The sequence below is a fragment of the Pseudorca crassidens genome, chromosome 2, assembly GCF_039906515.1.
Source record: "Pseudorca crassidens isolate mPseCra1 chromosome 2, mPseCra1.hap1, whole genome shotgun sequence".
Lineage (NCBI taxonomy): Eukaryota > Metazoa > Chordata > Mammalia > Artiodactyla > Delphinidae > Pseudorca > Pseudorca crassidens.
In genome coordinates, this window is record NC_090297.1 from 49320496 (window position 1) to 49343822 (window position 23327).

Consider the following 23327-nt stretch of genomic DNA (forward strand, 5'->3'; position numbering starts at 1 on the left):
ATCCAAAATACAGCAAGGACGAGAAAACAACTATGTGTTACTTATAAGAGGCACACACATAAGAACACAGAAAACTTGAAAATAAAAGAATGTAGTAAGATATGACAGGCAAGCACTAACCAAAAGAAAGCTGTCACGACAATACTAATAAAGGAAAAAGAGAACTGCAGGCGAGAAGCATTACTAGAGCCCAAGAGGGATTACATATTGATAAAAGGATCAAGCTACCAGTAAACTCTAACAATCCTATATGAGTATGCTAAAAATAGTATTAAAATATAAAAAGTAAAAATTAATAGGACTAAAAGGAAAAACAGAAAAATTCAGAATCACGAGAGACTAACCTCTCTTGGTAACTAGAAAAAAAAAAAGCAGAGAAAAAAATTCAGCAAGGATATAGATGATCTGAAACAACAGATTTAACAAACTTGACAAAATGGACATACGTAGAACACTGCATCCACAATGGCAGAATCCACTTTCAAGTGCATACCTTTTTAACAAACTTGGTAACATGCTGAGCCATAAAGCAAAACTGAACAAATTTTAAAGAATTCACCATTCAGTATATTCTCCCATCAGACTGTAATTAAGCTAGACATCAAAAACAAAAGGTAAATGTTTAGAAATCAAGGAATGTTTAGAAACTAAGGAAACCAACAAATGTTTAGAAACTAAGGAATATACTTCTAAACGACCCATGGGTCAGAGAAGAAATTACAATGAAAACAAGAATATATTTTAAACTGAAAAAAACAAAAACATATCAACACTTGCAATATGACGAGATATTCTGAAAAGAAAACGGCTAGGCATAAATGGATACATTAGAAAAGAAAATGACAAATCAATGACTTAAGTATCTATCTAAAGAAGTCAGGAAGAACAGCAGATAAAGCTCAAAGCAGAAGGAAATAATAAAGATAACAACAGTAACTGAAACAATAGAAAACAAACATAGAATAGAGAAAATAAGCAAAGCCAAAACATCTTTTTGAAAAGATTAATGAATGTAATAAAATCTAGCAAAGAGACAAAGCATGTATCACCAATACTAGGAACAAAGGGGACATTTTAAAACTATATCTGTAGAATGCAGGAATCCTTGAGACATTAAAGATATAAGAAGAGTATATCAAAACAACTTTATACCAATAATACTGAAAGTTTAAACAAAACCTAAGTTCCTAGAAAAACAAAACTTATGAAAACTGATATAAAAATCTGAATAGTTTTACATCTATTAAAGAGTAGTTACACATCTATTGAATCCATAATTAAATACCCTTCCACAAAGAAATGTGTAGGCCCGTATGGCTTTATCCAAACACTGAAAAAATAAATATCACTCTTCTTACAGAAACTCTTACAAAGAAGAAGGAACACCACCCAATGCATTTTATGAGACCAGCATAATGTTGATACCAAAACCTGACAAGACATTACAAGAAAATTCCAAGCTACTACCTCCTATGAACACAGAAACATTCTAAACTAAACATTAGCAGACCAACTCCAGCAATACATTAAAAGGTTAATATAATTGACAAAATTGGTCTATTTCAAAAATAAAAAATTGTCATTTTTTAAACAAAAAAAATTATTGTAATTTGCCACATTAACAGATTAAAGGAGAAAAACTATAAAATCATCAATAAGTGCAGAAAAGCCATTTGAAAAACTTAATATTCATAATTTTTAAAAATCTCTTAGCATATTAGAAATAGACGGGAAACTCCTATCTGACAAAAGTCAGGTTTAAAAAAAGCTTACAACAAACATCAGAATTAATGGTGAAATACTGAATACTTTTCCACTAAGATCATGAAGAAACAAAGGTGTCCACCATCAACACTGTGCTGAAGTTTCTGGCCATTGCAATTAGGTAAAAAAAAAAAGGAAGTATACAGAATGGAAAGGAAGCAATAAAGCTGTTATTATTCCCAGACAACATAACTATGTATATGTAAAAATCTAAAAGAATCTACACACTATTAGAATTAAGTGAATTTATTTAACAAGGTTGCTGGATACAAAGTCAATGATAAAAACAAACTGTATTTCTATATATAGGCAAATTTGTTTTTTCAATGACATTGTTTATAACATCAAAAATGTCAAACACTAAGCAATAAATCTAACAAAAGATGTATAAGTCCTACACACAAAAAAAAATTTCAAAGCATCACTGAAAGAAATTAAAGAACATCTAAACAAATGGACAAATACACCATCCATGGATTGGAAGACTCAATACTGTTGACACTAGTCAGCTGTCCCCATATTGATCTATATTTGAGGCACACAATTCCCATCAAAATCCCAGGCATGGTTTTGTACAGGTATGTGATTTAACAAGCTGATTCTGAAATTTATATGAAAAAGCAAAGGACCAAGAATAGCCAAGTCAATATTGCAGAACAACATTGGAGGACAGAAATCAAGACATCAAGATATCAGATATCGAGACTTATTACACAGCTACAATGACAATGTGGTATTGGCTCAAAGACAAATAACAGGCCAATGGAATACAACAGGGAGTCCAGAAACAGACTTACATATAGCCTCCCACATAAATGACAAAGAGACACTGAAGTATAGTGGAGAAAAGATAAACTCTTCAATAAATAGTGCTGAGTCTATTAGATATCCACATGAGAAAAAAATTATCTTGACCTCCTCCTTATATTTAACAAAACAATAAAACTTCTTGGAAATAAAACAGGAACAATTTACTGAAAAAAGCAAAGATTTCTTAATCAGAACACAGAATGCACTTACCTAGAGGGAAAATTTCAGACTGTAGTACATTAAAATTAGGAAATTCTTGATAGAGCCAATCTGTGGCCCATCATTTGGGAACCTCTTCATCTATGCAGTCTGATAATTCACTTAATTCTACTTATGTAACATTCAAAGAACACTGGTTTTGTGAATGACTAATATCTTGATTTATGAAATTAAATCCACAAAACTCATAATGAGAAATTCAGATAATAGTAATTTTCAATAGTTAGGACTTTTAATAACTACTGAAAACTCAACAAAGAATCAAATACAATTTGAATTTAATATGTGAAGTGGCACTGTTTTCATTCATTTTTAAAAATACAGTTTTACTTTTAATGCTAAATCCTACTAATAATATGCAGTTATCACAGGTGATTAAAAACAGCAGCCAGGCATGAAGTGACCTGTTAGGTAGATATGAACAAAGCCAACGTAAACCAGAGTAAAGGCCCAGAGCTGCTCTCTGTGGCTAGCAAAAATAAGCCATCTGCTGCAACAAAAATAGTCTGAAAGATACAGAGTAATAAGCCTGCTCTTCTATCGTTTATTTAAATGGTGAAAATTCAGGTTGCTTAGCCAGGAATACAGCTACAGTAAGGTAAACCTTTCTCCAAGTGGGGAAAAACAGCTACACATCATCTTACTTACTCAAAAAGCCTCCTTAGATCAGCAAACTAAGGGAAAGGAATAAAATAAAGATAGCAAAGAGGGCACAGACTTAAAAAGGTATTAATGAAAAATTATACATAGCCCAACCTTCATTCTATGCCCATGCCAAACCTCATTAAGATGACACACATTTATCTTTTACTATGTGAAGGACACTGTGTATTCTCAGCTACTAAATATTTTACCTTTGCAGCAAGTTGTAGTCCAATTTTGTCAGCTTCAGCCTCCAGTGTTCTACTATATGGTCTATCAAACATAAACTAAGAAGAAATAAGAAAGAAAAGTTCCATTAAGGCTATTTCATAACAAAAGGAGCAAAAAATGAGATTTTAAAAATTAATTTCATGAAGTACCTAGGATATAGCTTTTATGCTCTCCATGATAAACATTTAAAGAACACCATGGTATAAAACAAAGTGCAGCCTTTATTTCCTCCATCAGAGATTTTTTTTTTTTTTTTTTTTTTTGCGGTACGCGGGCCTCTCACCATTGTGGCCTCTCCCGTTGCAGAGCACAGCCTCCGGACGCGCAGGGTCAGCGGCCATGGCTCACGGGCCCAGCCGCTCCGCGGCATGTGGGATCTTCCCGGACCGGGGCACGAACCCGTGTCCCCTGCATCGGCAGGCGGACTCTCAACCACCGCGCCCCCAGGGATGCCCAGAGATTAATATTTTTAAAACATGGAAAGAATAGGAAAAAACCATGCCTGCAAACTTTTGGAGAGTCCACAGTGTCATACAGTGGACTTGTATTTTTCCAATTATAATCTCTACTTACTATGTAGAGGATTCCCTAAGAAAGCTTATTGATGCAGGATTTTTAATATGACCAAGGAACATTGTGATCTTGCAGTTTTAAAAGAAAATTGAAAAACTATAGCTATATAATAGCCAGTGACACTACTAGAGGATTTATTTCAGTTAGAAAATTAACCATATAGCAGAATGTTCTTTCTTTGACATATTATCTTAATTTCCTCTTTGTTTTCTAAGTATCGATTAGTTAGGAAAATGAACTTTTCTTCCAACTTCAATAAAAGAATACAAATAGATATTATAACTGTAATTTTCCTAATTACTTGTATTTATGTGAATGCTTTCCACTTAAATACTAATTTTCAGTAAGTACTAAAACTTTGTAGAAGATGGATCAATAGGCAGGATTTTTGAGAGAAGAGCTATTAATTGGGGAAGCAATTTTTCAGAGGTAGCTGCATGTCAGTAATGGCTAGAAATAGTAAAATCAATCTAATCCATTGTATATGACCATTAGATATGACTTGCTTCCTTCTCGATCATGTCTGTTTTAGGTTGCTGAACTATATTATATAGTGTCTGCACTTTCCATAAGCAGTCTGCAGGTGTCCCAACGAATCTGCCGGTAGTATAACCAATTAAAAACATTGGCTTTAAAAGGAAAGAAACGTGTTCAAGCCCAAATGCTGATGTGTATTAACTATTAGTTCTGGGCTAATTTTTTAACGCCTCTAAGCCCAATAGCATCATATGTAAAATGGAGCAGTAACAGTACCAAACTCCTAGAGTTGCAGAGAGAATAAAATGAGCAAATAATAATTAATAATAATAACTCCCATTTGTTGAGTCCTTACTTGGTACCAGGTACTGTGCTAAATGCTTTCAATCAGTGGTTCTCAACTGGACGTGATATTGTCCCTCAGGGACATTTGGAAATGTCTGGAGATATTTTTGATTGTCACAGCTGGGGCTGGGAAGAAAGGGGGGAGTGCTACTGGCATCTAGTGGGTAGAGGCCAGATGTGTAGAGGCATCTAGACGTGTAGAAGCCACTGAACATTCTGCAATGCAGAGGACAATTCCCCACAACAAAGAATTATCTTGTCAATTCTTTGTCAATTCAAAATGTCAACAGTGCCTATATTGAGAAATGCTGTTTTAAATGTATAATTAAACCCACAATAATGTTTGAGTTAGCCACTACTATTATCTAAACTTACAGATAAAGAAACTGAAACCTATAATAAGTGAAGTAACCTGCTGAAGTTCTATAAAATTTAGGTCTAATAGAGATTAAATTCAAACACAGATCCATCTGATCAGAGCCTGTATTCTTAACCCCTGTACAAAATTAATCTACAGTGTTTATCCTAGTGCCTACAATACAGTAAGTACTCAATAAATGTTAGCTACTATAATCATTATTAATAGCTCTCAAAACCCTACCTGGTAGCGCTCTATGAGGGCTGCTACATTGTACCCAGACAGTTAAGTGAGGGCCCCCTACTTCTTCCTTCCTCTCTTCCTTTCTCTGACCAAAAAATGTCAGCAATTCCCCCTCAAGAACTTCACTATCAGCATTCCCCTCTGCTCTCCAATGACAATGAGCAAGCTTCCAGAGAAAGAAATATTTCCTTGTCACCAAAACTACTGGGAGGGGGTCCTGATTTAGGGAAAAAGAGTTCAAACAGAAGTAATCCTTACTTCGTTTTCAGTTTAATTATTAGAGAATTATACTCAAATAGCAGGATCATCAAGTATTTCAAGGGACAAACAGCTTCCAGTTATCTTTCTTATGACTTAATCTCCTGATTCCATTACAGAAAAAGCTATTTATTGATAAATGGGGGGAAAACTACATTACCTTCTCTGACTTCCCAGCACATCAATGATAAAAATAAAATTCAAAATATGAGATTCTATAATCTAAGCAATAACCATTCTTTCTTTTTCCGTTTAAGAACCTTTATTTCAATATAAATGAAACCAAATGATATGCTAACACTGAATAAAAGACTTAGTTATTCAATTTCTAAAGCAATTTGTCTCAAAGAATTTTACACATTGGATTTAAACAGCACCCAGATGGCACTCTGATGGGTGCTCCACAAATCATTGAATAAACAAATAACAGATTGTTCCTAAATAACCAAACCTCCCAGGACAAGAAGAAATATCTGATGAAAGACATAAAATAAAATAGCTAATCATAGTTAAACAAAGCAGATATTAAGATTGCAAGACCTCCTTTCAGTAGTGTACTGTTTTGAACAAGATGGAGGACTCAAAAAATTTTATCAGATGACTATCATTATGCATAAGTACTAAAAACAAAAGTTAACAAACACCTATTAAGACTGTCCTTTCAGTATTTTCCAGGCAACATTAATTTAACTGGGAATGAGGAGATGAGGGTAGTCAAGCAGCTTCTGCCAACCCTGCGTCCATAAAAGTTTACAGGTTTTAAGAGTTCCCCATTAAAATGCAAATATTTGGGGGAAGGGAGAGTCATCCAGTGAGTACACCACTGTTACTAGGAGACAAAAGGGGAACGTCTGAAGGTAAAGCAACAGAAGGAAAGAAAGGGTTGTGACTGGGTTTCTCTCTGTAAGAACAATAACTATGCAAAAAAAAAAAAAAAAAAGCTAGCCAAAAGTTGCCAAGCCCTTCTAATCCATCTATCTCCATCATAAAAGAGATGTAATATTTTCTAATTTGAATGCTCACTATTAAGAATATCCCCTAAGGGCTTCCCTGGTGGCGCAGTGGTTGACAATCTGCCTGCCAATGCAGGGGACACGGGTTCAAGCCCTGGTCCGGGAAGATCCCACGTGCCGCGGAGCAGCTAAGCCCGTGCGCCACAACTACTGAGACTGCACTCTAGAGCCCGCGAGCCACAACTACTGAAGCCCGCGCGCCTAGAGCCCGTAGTCCACAACAAGAGAAGCCACCACAATGAGAAGCCCACGCACCGCAATGAAGGGTAGCCTCCACTCGCCGCAACCAGAGAAAAGCCTGTGCACAGCCACGAAGACCCAATGCAGCCAGAAACAATAAATAAAAAATAAAAGAAGAATATCCCCTAAAAATAAGAAGACGTAAGACGCCAAAAATTAGCACCCGTTTTTCGTGGCAAGACTCATGATAAGGTATGAAAACATTTCTGGTACTTTTTCCTTTACAGTAAAATGTCCTCACCACAGGCCATTGCAAATTCAACTTATTGTTTCAGACTTACCTCCTGCAATTTAGACTGAATCCACTGGCCCAAAAGTGCCAAACTATCTCGAGGACAAATGGCCCAAATCATTGTGAGAAAAATCAGACCTAGGAAATCCAGGAAATGAACCAAGCTAGCCTTTTCTGCCTGAGAAAAATCAAAATAATGAAAATTACACTTAATAAATTCAGATAGTACATGCTAACATTTTCTAGTTCATCGTGTGTAATCACATTAAATAATTACATGTGTTTAACTGAACTTTGCCACGTAAGACTGCAAATTCGTTTTCTTCTGTGCACTTTATCCTTTCCCAGTCTGTTTTTCCCATCTCTTGTGTACATACTTATGCATTCATTTATTCATTCAACTAATAACTACTTGAGCCACTACCACCATTCAGATACAATGACAGGTTCATTAACCTACAGTGTCTTATATTAACAAGCATAATAATCTTGTAAAATAGGTACAATTGTTCCCTATTTTATAGGTAAACTAAGATGAAGAGAGATTAAAAGAGTTGCCCAAATTCAAAAAGCAATTAGTAAAAGAACAAGGAATCAAACCCAGGAAGTTATAGTTTCTAATACAGTCACTAAATCTTTTTAAAAAATCAAATAAATATGTTTATTATGCTTATACTTTTAGACAGAGACCAAACACTACCAAACATATGAAGCAGTTAAAACAAGGAACAATTCAGGAAAATATTAGAAATTTATTTTTTAAATAAAAGTCTTTTGACTTCATGACCTAATATGTGAAGAGTCATGCAAGTCTGCAACTTTATCAGCCTGGTATTTCCCACCAGGAAATTTAGTTATATGATTTTTTGTATTTACTTATAGCAGTAACCAAAAAATGTTTTACTTAAAATAGTTGTTTGGAGTAGTAATATCTAAATATAAGTTTACTGCACTGGACTGTTCATTGTTCCTCACTAAAGTTGCTGAATAAATGTTATTGTAGTGCTGATACTGATAATATAGGAATCATTACTTGAATGTATGAAACATGGCTAACAACTAAAAATAATCACCTAGACTACTTCTGAATATAATCTGCCTTCACAAAGCATTCTTTGCTTCATTGTAAGACTCATGAAAAACAATTATGGAATTATTGTAGCACTAAATGATGAAGTCATTATAGAAGAGAAAATCCTTGTAATTAATTATTAAAGAATATAATTGTTATTACATAATCTTAGAAAACTAAAAATTTTTTTAAATTTGTATTTGTGAAATAATGAAAACACAAAATGGAGACTCCTAAAAGAGAAAACATAGTATTGACAGTGTCTAAGACCTCTAACAAAGAAATATTAATAACTATTTCCTATTTTTAAGACCATTTGCTTTTTATGTCTCGTCTAATTATTGCTCTTGCACCGATAGAGATGACAACATTATGCTGAACAAGGCACTGACCCAGATGCCAGAAAAACTAATGTGCTGAAATGAACACCTTTTAAAAACTAAAAATGGCCCAAATTGATTGATTTTGCAGTTATAAAGCCATTTCTAGAAAGATATAACGTATTTCAACTGCTTAGATTTATTCTTGTATGTATGCGTTTGAGGAAGAAATTTTTTTCTATTTTCCTGTAACTCAGAAGAAATAAAGGAGATAATTACTATTTGCGCTCTAGAATAGCACAACTTTGGTCCACCTCATCTTATTGATACTCTAAGGAAAAGACAGAATTTGAGATGACATTTAGAGGAATTAATAACATTATCATTTCCACTTGCATTTCTGATATATTCACAATCCTTCCACTATTTACCTTTGTGTTTTCAATTAAAAAATACACCTCTCTCTAATCATGTAAACAAATGAGCCATGCACAATTTTTAATGAATAAAAATAAAAATATGAGTAAACAAACATATTAGTTTTCTAGATTCACACCAAGTCAAACAGATGTATATTCACAAGGGGATATAAATCTACCTGAATTCTATGATGTATGAGGAAAGTGCTGCCAACAGCCGGGTAACTGTGGGAAGAGGAAGCAGTGCCAGACTTGCAAACAGAAAACCTTGATTAAAGTTCCAATTCCGCCAGTTTGTCACGTTAGTCATGTTTTTAAACATTAGAGACCTCGTGTATAATATAGCAGCAGTCCCCAACCTTTTTGGCACCAGGGACCGGTTTCATGAAAAACAATTTTTCCACAGACAGGGTGGGGGGATGGTTCAGGGGGTAATGCGAGCGATGGGGAGCGGCAGATGAAGCTTCGCTCACCCGCCTGCCGCTCACCTCCTGCTGTGCAGCCCAGGACCAGTAGACGGCCCGGGGTTTGAGGACCCCTGTAATATAGGGATATTAAATACCTACCTCATGAGGATAGTATTAAAATTATGAATGAGAAGGTATTAAAAAACTCAGTAAACTGTAAAATGGCAAGGTATCATTATTATTACTCTGCATTAATTATACATGGCATATCATTCTAGACATTTTCAAAGATGCTCTAAGCTATCCTCTGAGAATGAATAAAGAAGTAAGAAAACATTTACCACTTGAATAGTAATATCACTTTCTTACAGTTGATTTGCTGACTAGATTCTAAGTATGTTAATAATTATGGAAAGTTTAAAATCTAATTTGAAATAATTACAGGTTGAGAATAATCACTTCTTAGCAAAAAAGACAGATGATAAAAATAGTATTTAACAGAAACACTAATTATTCAGTATAAAACACTAAAGATGATAAAAATTCTCAAAATTAGCCAATCATACTTTCTCAGGTAACAGAATAAGTCAATTATTAAAAACTAAAATTCCATCATAAAAAATAACTGAAAAGATTCAGTTCTCTAAAAGATTTAACTTGCTAATTTCAAAGGAGTGTTTCAACAACTGAACATTCATTTTAGGTACTTACGGCATGTTCAAGTACTGCATGTGCTATTTCATGGCCCAGAAGGAAGGACAGCTGATGAATATCAGTCACACTATTTAAAAGCCCAGTGAAGATAAACACTTGTCCGTTCTGCACCATAATGAAAATAATGTAAGGAATTAGAACAACATAAAAAACAAGGACGTTAAATTTAACAATTAAAAATTAGGCTGGGTAACATTTACGTACTGGAAGCACAAAGGCATTTATATCTGGGGAATCAACCACGTGAATTATCCAATTGATCTCAGAGATCCCTGGAATATCTTTATTGCATTCAATTAAATGATGAACCACTTCTTTAACAGCCATGTATCGGGTGTCTTTCTCAGTTAGCATATCATTTTTAAATTCTTCCATCCACTGAAAGATTAAAAAGAAAAGTAGTCTCTAAGAGAGTGTTAGCTCTACAAAATTTTTATGTTGCTTTAAGGAGTGCTATATGGCACTTACTGTTGAACACTTTAATTTCTAAATATGTAAAAATATGCACATATTAAATACTCAAAAAATTTCAAATTTGAATTATTTATGCAAAGGCAATCTGGTTTCTCACAAAGAGAATAAATTCTAATAACTAAGATTTTTCATATAAATTGGTTGAAATAAAAATTCACTCATCTTTTCTATTAGCCTATAAACAAATAAAATGCTTAAATATTATTTCTAACTTCCTAAATATTTTAGAAAACAAAACATTGCCTAGAGAACAGAAAGATTTCATATAAGAAAGTAAAATACAAAAGAAAATTACTTTCATAACATACTGAATAGAAAAACACCCTATACTTATTAAGAAAGTTAAACTTCTGCCAAAAAAGGACACTTCATTAATTTTAAAGCGCTTTAGCCAGATAGATTGAAATTACTAAACTTTTAGAACTAATGGGCATATCATTTTCTCTATATTATGCTAATTAAGACTAACCACCATATGAAGACACTTTTGCTGAAGCTATATTCATGAGACTCTTTCAAGTGTACTTTGAAAAGTGAGGATGTTCTTAAAATATTAAATTTCCATAAAATGTATAATTTCTTTCATATATGAATCAAGAAGTTCGTAACCTTCCTCCTTGAGATGCATTAAAAACATGATTTTATAGAATGTGAATTTGAAAGTCTTTATATAGCATTTTTTAAAAGCACAAGTCACCAGTGTAAACTGTCTGAAACAAAGAAAAACACTGAAGTAGATACAACAAACAAAATTATATGTAATTACAGTACTTTATAATAATCCCATAAGAGCATGTGTTTGAATTTTCATAACCAACAGGTATTACATTTGTAGGCTAAAAAATAAGAAAAAAAATATATGTACATGTATATAATTTTTTAAAGCTTCTTAGTGATATAAATGGTAGAAGATAACACTAATTTAACACTAGGCCTTTCTCAATCTTAACAGAACACTTTCCTCAAACTTGCTTCTAACTAGACTATTCTAAGAAACATCTCAAATCTCTGTATAAACTGTATAGAAGAGATTGGTCTTATCTTTATTAAGAACAATCTTTTTAGTGAAAAACCATTGTTATTTCCTTTTTTATGGTAACTTTCCATTAACAAACTCAGAAGCTCAACTGAAATAAAAATCTAACCATGACAAAGCTGTCAAGTGAGGTTATAAATTCCACAAATATTAATTGAGCATATACAGGCGCACCTCAGAGACACTGTGGGTTCAATTCCAGTTCTCGATATCTTTAATGAGATATTCACCACAAAGTGAATATCTTAGTAAAATGAGTCACATGAATTTTTGGTTTCCCAGTACATACTGTGTGCAACAGCATTATGTCTAAAAGAAACAATGTACATACCTTAAAGAACACCTTATAGCTAAAAAATGCTAACCATCATCTAAGCCTTGAGCAAGTCATAATCTTTTTTGCCTAACAAATACAATAATAATGAAAAGGCTTGAAATATTGCAAGAATTACCGAAAAGTGACCTAGAGATACGAAGTAAGCAAATGCTGTTGGAAAAATGGCGCCGATAGACTTGCTTGACACAGCGTTGCCACAAACCTCCAATTTTTAAAAATGCAACATCTGCAAAGTGTAATAAAGCAAAGAACAATAAGATGAGGTTTGTCTATACTGTTTATGTGCCAAGCACGAGAGATAGAAAGATGATCCGTCCTCAAGGAACTCACTAGTGGTATAAAATGTTTAACTACTTGAGTGACTATACTTTCCAAGGAGGTTAAGACTTCTGAATTCCAACTTTATTTTGCATTCAAAAAATATAATAAATAGCCAAAATTGATGTGCGGGGGGGGAGAGAATATCTTATTCTACTTTATTTTCAAGGTACAAAAATTCAAATTACAGATCTATTTATTCAAAAAATATATACTAAGCACTACCTTGTACACTGTGCCAGTACTTAAGATGAAATGATAAACAGAATAGACAGGGTCTCTGACCCCCTGGAGCTAGTCTAGAAAGGGAGACAGATCAATAGATAAATAATTATGCAAATAATTATGGTGTTACCCTCACGATAAGTGTTTTAAAAGAAAAAGACAGTATGCAAAGAGAAAAGTAGGAGACCTAGCCCCAATATAGCCAAGCACAGAGCATAGCTACAAATGACTAATTCATAACGCAGTCTGTATGAAGGATACGCCCTAGAGCCTAACGTAGCCACCCTGCCTAACCCAGTCAGGATAATCAAGGAAGGCTTTCCTAAGAAAGTGACATTTAAGGTGACATGTGATGAACAGGAGTTAGCTGGGTGATACAAGGAAAGGCAATGTAGGCAGTAGGAATACTAAGCATGAAAGGTCTGAGGCCTTTTGGAAAAAATGCTAATTTGCTATCGGAGATTAAATTAAAAACTAGTGCATCTTTCATATTTAAGAAACGTTCCTCCTTTGAGTATTACATCAAGCAATGTAGTTAAAAACAATTCTTTCTACTTACTGCTTCATATTCCAGTTCTGATAAAAGTCTGAAATGTTCTTTCCCCAGTAACAGAAGCTTGCTCCTTCCTGTGACTGGACTCACTTCCAGGTGTGTAAAATAAAATAATACAAAAAGCAATCCAAAACTACTCAAACCAAGGAATAACTTCCATTTATTCTTCCTTACACTTTCTTTAAATAGTTCCTTCTTGTTAGGAGGAAGTGCCTGCCACCATTTCCTTATGCCCCTGGAGCAAAAAGAAAAATTCAAAGTTCTGATAATAGAATCAGTACATATCACCAAAACTTAATGCTTATGCTAAAATTCTGTCATCAAGTACTCGAATTTTTATATTTTTCTGTATAGATGTTTTTTTTCAATTTTTAAAAATTCTTAGCTAAATGATGAAAATGTAATCAATTATATGGAGCTATAGTTAAAAATTCTAATGCTCATTTGAATTTTCTTCAGTTATTTTAAAGGTAAACGCTAAATGAGAAGCTGTTTTACTATAACTACCATTAACATTTATTGACTGTTCAGCACATTCAAGGTACTCTTCTAATGCTATACGTATATCACCTCATTTAATCTTCATAATAATCCTGTTACAGAAGAGAAAATTGAGACTTAAGAGAAGTTAAACAATTTATACAAGGTTGTAGAGTTAATAAGAGGAAAATGAGGCAAGGAAGGCAATATAATAGGGATGAATTGCCCAGATAAACATCTGAAGGCGTTATGGTACAACAAATCTATACCTTTAACCACCACTGCCCCCAATGCTCGTCAGACATCTGACACAATGTGCCAGTACTTCAGTAAGGTACAAGGGAAACTATCTCAGCACTGATTTTAGAAACTAATATTGCTCAGTAGCAGAAACTCTACTAACCCCTCAAGAACATGACAAAGGAGAGGTAATAAAAAGAGCATAAGCACTGTAAATACGGAAATGAGAGATTTTATAGATAACATCTGGGGAGGTCCAATTCTACCAGGCAACAATAGACTCTCTGCTGCTTATTAGGGTTCATGGACATTTTGACAACCAGTAATGTTTTCAGCGCTGGAACAGAACTTTTTCCCTATGAGTTCATCTGTGAAATTACAACAAGAATTTAAAATATATACATCATTCTCTTGACAAAATTTATTTTATAAAATAACTTCTTTGAGTTATCTTAATCTTGTTAAGTGACACACCTAAAATGCCTTTAAAGTGTTTCAACCTAAAAAGATTCAGATCAAACTATGAAGTATACTTATTTCCAATTTAAAAGTTTATGACATTATCATTTAAAATGTATGAAAACATATCCCAAAATAAAATTTTAGGTGATTTACAACAGTAATATCAACAAAAGGTTAAAAATAAATAAATAATTTAAAAGGATGAAAAAGAGTTATTGGCCCAAGAACTTGGGCTGAGTTGTGACAAAGATTCTCTCCTACCCTGAACTCTACTCAGACTCCCCTGAACTCTTTTTCAAATAGGCCTTGTCTTTTGGACTACTGTGTTCATCTCTGCATTGTCCAATTTTAGCAAGAATCCTGCTAGGTCAATTAAGTCAGAATCCCTCATCCTCCATATCGCATCACAATACCCAATCTGTCCTTACCATTCATCATCCCCCAGGTGATATCTGATCACCCTCACCTGCCTTCAGCAATAACTCTAGTAGGTCAGTTCGGGTGGAATCCCCCCTTGCTCCTGATGTTTCCTCTCTGTAGTTTTCCATCTACCAACCCCCGCCCTGCCCACATAGCCCATGGTGTATTCAGAGCTGACTCTGGTTCTATGCAGAAGAAGTTTTCTCCTACTGCAGAAGTTCTGAATAAAATCTGTTTTTACTTCTTTAACTATTGTCTAGCTCTGGCTTTCTTTGATAGTCGTTACTTAAATCGAGAGCTAAATTAGCTGAATATTTTCTGAGTGCCAAAGCCTAGTCATAAAGAACACAATAAATTACAGAGTACAGGTCCTTGATTTTTGATAAAAAGAAAACTGGGTTGGTTAGTATGGAAGTAAGAAGGCTAGAAGGCACTTCATAGTTATCAAACATAAGAAAAGTTTATAATGAGACAATACTTAACTTTACCTTTCTTCAATCTTCATGGAGCAAATAAGAGAAAACAGAATTATGAGGGGGCGTTTTAAATTAAATATGAAGTATTACTTAGCTGAAAAAAAACATTAAGTATTATAAAGGATCACAAAGAAAATAAAGATTTGTCGGAAACAGAATAGAAAAATAAATAAATAAAAAATACTAATTAAGAGTTAACGTGGCTAGGAATGAGCCCTTTCTTAAGTAAGCAAAGTTCTTCAGTTTCATGCTCCATTGTCTCAAATTCCATGAACTAAAAAGGAATGCTTGTCAGTACAGTTCTTATACGTGAGTTGTAACAAACATTTCTGATTCTTGTAATCATAAATATAAGACCTTTTAAATAGTGTCTATATAAAATATACAAGAATAATTTTTAAAGATCACATTTCTGTACTATAATATGCAATAGATGATTTTAAGATTATTAAGGCATACATAAAAAAACTGAGTAGAACCAACTGTTTAGAAACTGAATTCTGAGCTAATTATGGGAAGGAAATCTATCAAGTTTTCTTTAAAAGTGAGTTTTACAGATACTTTTTAATATAAGAGTTTATATTTTAAAGGGCATTTTACCTGCCCACAATGATAGCCAGTAGCTTCTGCACTGGTTTAAGAATCATCAACAAGAGAGGAACCGGAGCAGCTTGAAACCGTGGAGAAGTATGGAAACTCCTGATGTCTCTTGTGGGTAAACAGTTTAGAGGATGCACCACTGAAAGCGCAGGAACTACTAGAACGTCTTTCATCAGTAGCTGTCTTGAGAAAGAGTTATTCCACGCAGTACATTTTTGGGGAATCATCCAAGTTTCCTTACTTCTGGTGCTCAAGAGGAAGCCTGTTCTTTTGTTATTAAAAGTCCTACAGAAATGAACGTTTTCAGGCAAAAATGTCCATCTATCACCCTGATTTACTCCCAGGCCCAGAGACTTATTTACTATATTGTTAATTTTCACTTGATGACAGTCCAGTGAGGTTACAGCTAGTGTGTTACATTTTCTCCAGCTGGTCAGTAAATTAAATCGGAAGAAAACACAGTTTCTAGCAGCAAACTGCAGTCCACAGATGAAGCTCATCTTTGTTTTGCTTGATTATCTGGAACACAAAATATAAACTATAAATATCTAAGCAAAATACTTATTACGAAACTGGGAATATAACACTTATGAAAAAGGTGTTCTTCCTTTAACATATCTCTGACTAAATTACCTTGGGTTTCAACTCACTGCCCCCTGCAGCAACTCCTCTTAACAATAAAAACCAAAGAGGTTTTACTAACTTTTAACTCAACAACATGTACTTTCAAAATCTGGATTTTTTTCTTCGTTTCATTTTTTAATTTTAGTTGGGGGAGTCTATTTTTATTTTAACAGCTAAATTAGTTGGGGAATAAGAAATGGATTAAACAAAAACAGCATGAAGTTTCAGCAATTGGCAGTAATGGGGGGAAAGAGTATTTAATGGAATAGTAAAGTCTAACATAAAATGCATTTTTAAAAATACAGATTTGTGGGACTTCCCTGGTGGTCCAGTGGTAAAGAATCCGCCTTACTATGCAGGGGAAGCAGGTTCGATCCCTGCTCCAGGAACTAAGATCCCACATGCCGTGGGGTAACTAAGCCCGCACGCCACAACTACTGAGCTAGTGTATCTCAACTAGAGCCCACTGTGCCACAATTACAGAGCCCACGTGCCCTGGAGCCCAAGCACCACAACTAGAGAGAGAAAACCCACACGCCACAACTAGAGAAGCCCACACACTGCAACAAAAGATCCTGCACACCTCAACAAAGACCCTGTATGCCGCAACTAAGACCTGACGCAACCAAAAAAATAAATTAAATAAATAAATATTTTTTAAAAAACCTAAAAAAAAATATATGCAAAAATAAATAAATAAAAATAAAATACAAATTTGTTCCTTTCAAATATAATACTGGCACTTCTGATTCAGGTCAATACAGAGTAAAAGGGACTTATCCTGTCACTGAAAATAACTAAAAGAACAGAAAGAATATGTAGACCTAAATAGACATTTTTCCAAAGAAGGCACACAGATGGCCAACAGGCACATGAAAAGATGCTTGACATTGCTAATTATTACAGAAATGCAAATCAAAACCACATCCAGCATCACCTCACACTGGTCAGAAGGGCCATCACCAAAAAGTCTACAAACAATAAATGCTGGAGAGGGCGTGGAGAAAAGGGAACCCTCCTACACTGTTGGTGGGAATGTAAATTGATACAGCCACTATGGGAAACAGTATGGAGCTTCCTTAAACTAACAGAGCTACCATATGATCCAGCAATCCCACTCCTTGGTACATATTCATTAAAGACGAAAGCCCTAATTCAAAAAGCTACATGCACCCCAATGTTCATAGCAGCACTATTTGCAACAGCCAAGCCATGGAAACAACCCAAGTGCCCATCAACACAATGGAATATTACTCAGCCATAAAACAGAATGAAATACTGCCATTTGCAGCAAGATGGATGGACCCAGAGAATATTATACTTAGTGAAATAAGTCAAATATTATATAATATCATGTATATTTAGAATCCAAAAAAATAATACAAATGAGTCTATATACGAAACAGAAACAAATTCACAGACATAGGAAACAAACTTATGGTTGTTGGGGAAAGGGAGGGGGGAAGGATAAATTAGGAGTATGGGATTAACAGTTACAAACAGCCATACATGAAACAGATAAGCAACAAGGACTTTCTGTATAGCGCAAGGAATTATATTCAACATCTTGAAATAACCTATAACGGAAAATAATCTGAAATATATACACACACACAAACTGAATCACTTTGCTGTACACCTAAAACTAACACAATATTGTAAATCAACTATACTTCAATTTAAAAAAAAACAGAGACAATAAGTAAAACAATGGTTTCAACATACTGAACATCAGGCAATGAAGAACAGTCATCCCTGAGAAATGGGAAACAAATTAGGCGAGCCCTACAACTGCCCCAGCCTTCTGCCTGGAGAGAGTTTCTAGGCCACCATGCAAAGAGGGGAAACCTAGCGCAGCCCAATGGTCCTCCTAAATTAAAGAGATGAAGCTGGGAATTCAAGGATATTAAACTAGTTATACATATTGCATATGTTTAAGAAGTTAAAGGAAAGTTTGGACATGTTATGTAGAGACATGGAATATATTTTTTCAAAAGATGGACACTGAATTTCTATATTTGAAAACTATAATGTCTTAGATAAAAATTACACTGGATGAGACTAACACCAAATTAGACATTGTATAAATAAAGACTTATGAACTGACGTATCAATAAAAAACTATCCAAAATGAAATGCAGAGAGAAAACAGACTTTAAGAAATGCATATAGCATCACTGAGGTGTGGGATAACTCAAGTGACCTGATATATGTGTAAATGGAGACCCTGAAAAGTGGAGAGGGACAGTAGACAGAAAAAAAAAATAATAAAACTTGAAAAAATAATGACCAAAATTTTCCAAATTTGATGAAAACTGTAAACCCACAAATCCAAGAAGTTTAACAAACCACACACACAGGAAACACAAAAGAAACTACTTCAAGGTATATCAAATTTCTTAAAACCAATGAAAGAGAAAATCTTAAATTTGACACCTTGGATTAAATGGATACATTCATTGAAAAATACAAACTACCAGAGCTCACTCAAGAAGAAATAAACAACCTGAAGAGCCCTATACCCAATTTTTAAATTGAATTTATAGTTAAAAACCTTCCCACGAAGAAAGCTCCAGAACCAAAAGGCTTCACTGGGGAATTCTACCAAACATTTAAAGAAGAAATAATAATAATTCTATATAAACTCTTCCAAGAAATTAAAAAGGAATAGTTTGCAACTCCTTCCATAAGACCAGCACTACCCTGATACCAAAGACAGAAAAAAAATTACAAGAAGACTATAGAATAATATCCCTCATGAACATAGATACAAAAATTCTTAATAATATTCAGGAAATCTAATTCAAAAATATATTAAAAAGATAATACCTCATGACCAAGTGAGGTTTGTCTCAGGAATGCAAGGTTGAATAAAAATTCAAAAATCAATCAATGTAATTCACCCTAACTGAAGAAAGAAACACTACATGATCATCTCAAAAGACACAGAAAAAGCAATGGATAAAATCCAACAACCAACCCTGATAAAAACTCAGTAACTAGGACAGCTACAGGAACCTATAGGCAACAGTACGTTTACTGGTGAAAGATTATACTTTCCTCCTCAGATCAGGAGCAAGGCAAAGATGTCTGCTCCCACCACTTCTACTCAACATTATACTGGAGATGCTAGGCAGTGCAACAGAATTAAATAAATAGATACATAACTAACTAAATAAATGGCATCCAGATAATAAAGAAGTAAAATGATCTTTATTCCTAGATAACATGAGTGTCTATCCAGGAAATCCAAAGAAATCTACAAAAAAAACCTATTAGAATGAGTTTAAGGTGGCAGAATACAAGAGCAATACACAAAAACACTAGCAAGTGAGAGAAGTCAGACTCATACACAGGAAAAAAAATACACAGGAAAGGACACTACTCTCTCCAAAAATCATGCTCTACGATTTCAGCTTTATAATATAAACTGAAGTTTATATATATATAAACTCACTATATATAACAATATATAGTTAGCAGACTAATTTATACTTATAGAGAAATCAGAGGATGGAAACGTAAAGAGGGGCAAGAGGAGGGATTACAAAGTTTGGGGGGCAACTAAAATGTTCACTATTGTGGTTGTGTTGTTGGTTTCATAGATATACACGTAAGTCAAAACATGCACGGTTTAAATATGTCCAACTTATTGTATATCAACTATACATTAAGCTATTTTTTTAAAAGGTACTAAAAAGAGACAACCAAATGCAATGTGTGAACTCTGATTAGATCCTAATTTGAAAGAAAAAAATTTGTTTTAGAAGACAACTGGAACTATTGGGGTAATTTGAATATGAATTTGCTTTTAGGTTATTTTAGATAAGTACTGCTTATTTTCTTAGGTGATAAAGATGTGGTTATGTAGGTGGATATCTTATACCTGAAATGCTTGCTCAACTCTCTTTTCATGATGAATAAAACTTTCAAATTTTATAATAAAAATACATTCAGACATACACACAGGACATAAAGGCAATACAGAAAAATACTAACAACCTTTGTATCTAAGTGGTGGTTATGTATGTGCTCATTAAATTTTTTTTCAGTTTTTTTTTAGTGTTTCAAATCTTCATAATAAAAGTTGCAGGGAAAAATACATAAATCTAACTCAGTCTAGGCTAATACAATATTATCTGGAAAGATGCTTCAGAACATCAATTTTCATAAATAGTATTATCTATACATCAAATTATTCGAAAATTACTCAAATTTTTTACATACTCAGTAATGCTTAAAACACACTAGTATATACAAATATAAGTAAATCTAAAGGAATACACACCAAACCATTCACAGTGGTTATTTGGGGTGGCAGGATGATGGTCGTAAGGGATTCAGTATTTCCATCTCATATATTTCCGCGCTGTTTAAACTTTTACAGGATATGTTATTACTTTTGTAAGCCCCAAATCAATAAAGGCAACTATATTTGTAATTACCATTGATTTCCACGGGCTTCAATAAACTGCATATTGCAGACCAAGCCCCTCATAATACCACCTCCCACTGTTTCTCCAGGCACCTTCCCTACCCCTCCTTCACCCATTCCGAAGCTCCAGACCCACTGATTTACTTACACCTCTCAGAAAAGAAAAGCTCTCATCTGTCTGTGCAGGTCTATTTACACTGCTTAGCTCTGTTCACATGTCAAGCAAACTCCTGCTCACAGCTCACAACTAACGTGAAATTTAAAGTATTCTACTGACACAGAAGTTAGCAAAAGCCCCAAACACTGTATGTAGTACATATATAAGCAAAAACGCTATCATTTATATCACCTACAAGTGTCACTTGAAACAGAAATAGTGCCTGATATTTTGTAATCCCTGCTGTATCCTTAAGAAAGGGTAAAGAATGGGAGAAGAAAACTATACATTTTCAAAGATCCAATCACTAGACTACACAGAGCAGAAGAAAGAATCAGGGCTGACACATCCTCTTCAAAGAACTGTAGCAGGTCAACATAGCTGGCAGACTTCCAGGATTACTAAATTAATGATGTGAGAAAACTAAACAATTTGGACTGTTAGCCTCTACGAACATTTCAGATCCTTAATTCTTTAAGTACCATCTCACAATGAGCAAGTACAGCGCTCACTGGCACTCACAGCTGAAGCCTGGAAGACAGTTTTAACAACTCTTCTGAAAGTGACTATTTCTTCCCTAGTTTCTATGGAAACAGCTGTCAGATTGGCAAAAATAGCACATGTACTTTAAAATAATCATTCAAGCAAAGTACACACATGATGGAAGGCTTAAAAAAATAATAATAAATTAGAAGGCAACAGAGTTGGTTCTTAAGCTTCCAAATGCCAGACTGCACCCCTTCACCACAGCTGAGAATGATGGATATGAACCCAAATCCTTTTCGTGAGGGTTACATGGCATTGGTCACAGAGTCACCATAGTTGTTCAATCCCTGAATTCCCAATGAAGTATTTTCATCTCCCTGGACTAAAATTTCTCATTGAGCAACACAACTGTTGTTCCACTTTACACAGCCAAGTGACATTATTTAAGGAGCACAAAAAGTGAATTTGTAGACAAGTTCATGAAGAAATTATTCAAATACCCTACAACTGTTGAGACAGGTAATTTCCCATTTTTCACTGCGGGGTTTGGGTAGGAAAACTTTTACTTTCTCTGCTTTAAGAGGGACACGTAAAAGAGATGGTTTGAGTCTCAAGATGCCAAAAGCGGCTGGAAGAGGTCTTCTACGGGTGAAGGTGTCACTGTGACGCATACGATACTGCGGTAAAAAGAACCACAACTTTTAAAAAAGCGCCGCTAATGAGAAGGCTGGGAGGAGAGGGAGCTTATCTTCCCTGAAAAATGCAGCCACCTGCCTATTTGCAACTCCCGCGCTGCCAGGGTAACACCCTGGGGTCCCCGCAGTTCAACACAAGGACGGGATCAGGCGGGAAAAGGAGACTTTACTGCCACGTCCTCCTTTCCCACTCGCCCTCTCCCCAGACTCCACACGCCGCCCTCGTGCTTCACTCCAGCCCGGCTCCCCGTCGTCCCTCCTCCACCCCAGGCCTCGCCACCCCAACCCAAACGAGCCCCCAAGTGTCCCCGCTCCTAACCCCAGCGCCCCTCCAAGCTCCCTCCACCCCAACTCCCGTACTCTGCCCCCTCCCCTGGGCCCGGCCCACTCTTAACAGCCATGCAAAGGCGTCCCCAACCAGGACAGACCCTAACAGTCGCGAAAGCGAAGGTTCCTCTGACCCGACCTACGCGCAAGCGTACGCCCCGCCAAAGAAGCCCGGCCTCCTCACTTCCTGCCCTCGCCTCGGACGTGGACGCCTTTGGCTCCGCCCACACCGGGTAGTCAATACACCCGCCCAGAGTCTTCCTCCCAGAGAGACCCGATCCCTTATGAACTGTGGCGCTCTAGCGCCCCCGCGTGGCCGGAGGAGGGACGTGGCTGCAGGCAGAGCTGCTCGCCTGGAAACATCTTCACTTGCTCAGGTCTTGGAACCTGACTTGGGTCCATCTAATGAGTGATCCAGGCAAGGCTGTGCCCGCTGTAGATTCTAAGGCAGTGCTGACCAAAAGGAAGGGGATTCGAGGGCTGCCAAAAGGCTAAGGTTTTTTGGTTCAGAAGTTGCACTGATAGTAGTCTTTGGGCTGTGAAAACTGTTTTCACATGGCACATTCTAAGGAAGATGAAGAATAACCTGAAGCATCTGGAAGATAGTTGAAAATAGCTGGCTACAAAGTGATGTGTATAGTACAC

General features: G+C 35.3%; 1 protein-coding gene across 4 annotated transcripts in view; it reads right to left on the bottom strand.

The window, feature by feature from the left end:
* OMA1 (OMA1 zinc metallopeptidase) overlaps window positions 1-22895 on the bottom strand; it is a 76589-nt gene extending 53694 nt beyond the window's left edge. For 2 of the 4 annotated variants that reach the window (XM_067726320.1, XM_067726316.1), the window contains exons 1-7: window positions 22784-22890; window positions 15959-16477; window positions 13287-13515; window positions 10542-10715; window positions 10335-10442; window positions 7455-7583; window positions 3648-3722 (exon numbers count right to left, since the gene is read on the bottom strand). In XM_067726320.1, coding sequence (XP_067582421.1) covers window positions 3648-3722; window positions 7455-7583; window positions 10335-10442; window positions 10542-10715; window positions 13287-13515; window positions 15959-16458 — 1215 coding nt within the window. In that variant the 5' untranslated portion in view covers window positions 16459-16477; window positions 22784-22890. Of the gene's footprint in view, window positions 1-3647; window positions 3723-7454; window positions 7584-10334; window positions 10443-10541; window positions 10716-13286; window positions 13516-15958; window positions 16478-20870; window positions 22571-22783 lie in introns of those variants that run through there. The other 2 variants (XM_067726318.1, XM_067726317.1) reach the window with 2 other exon arrangements.
* Between the last annotated feature and the right edge of the window lie 432 nt (window positions 22896-23327).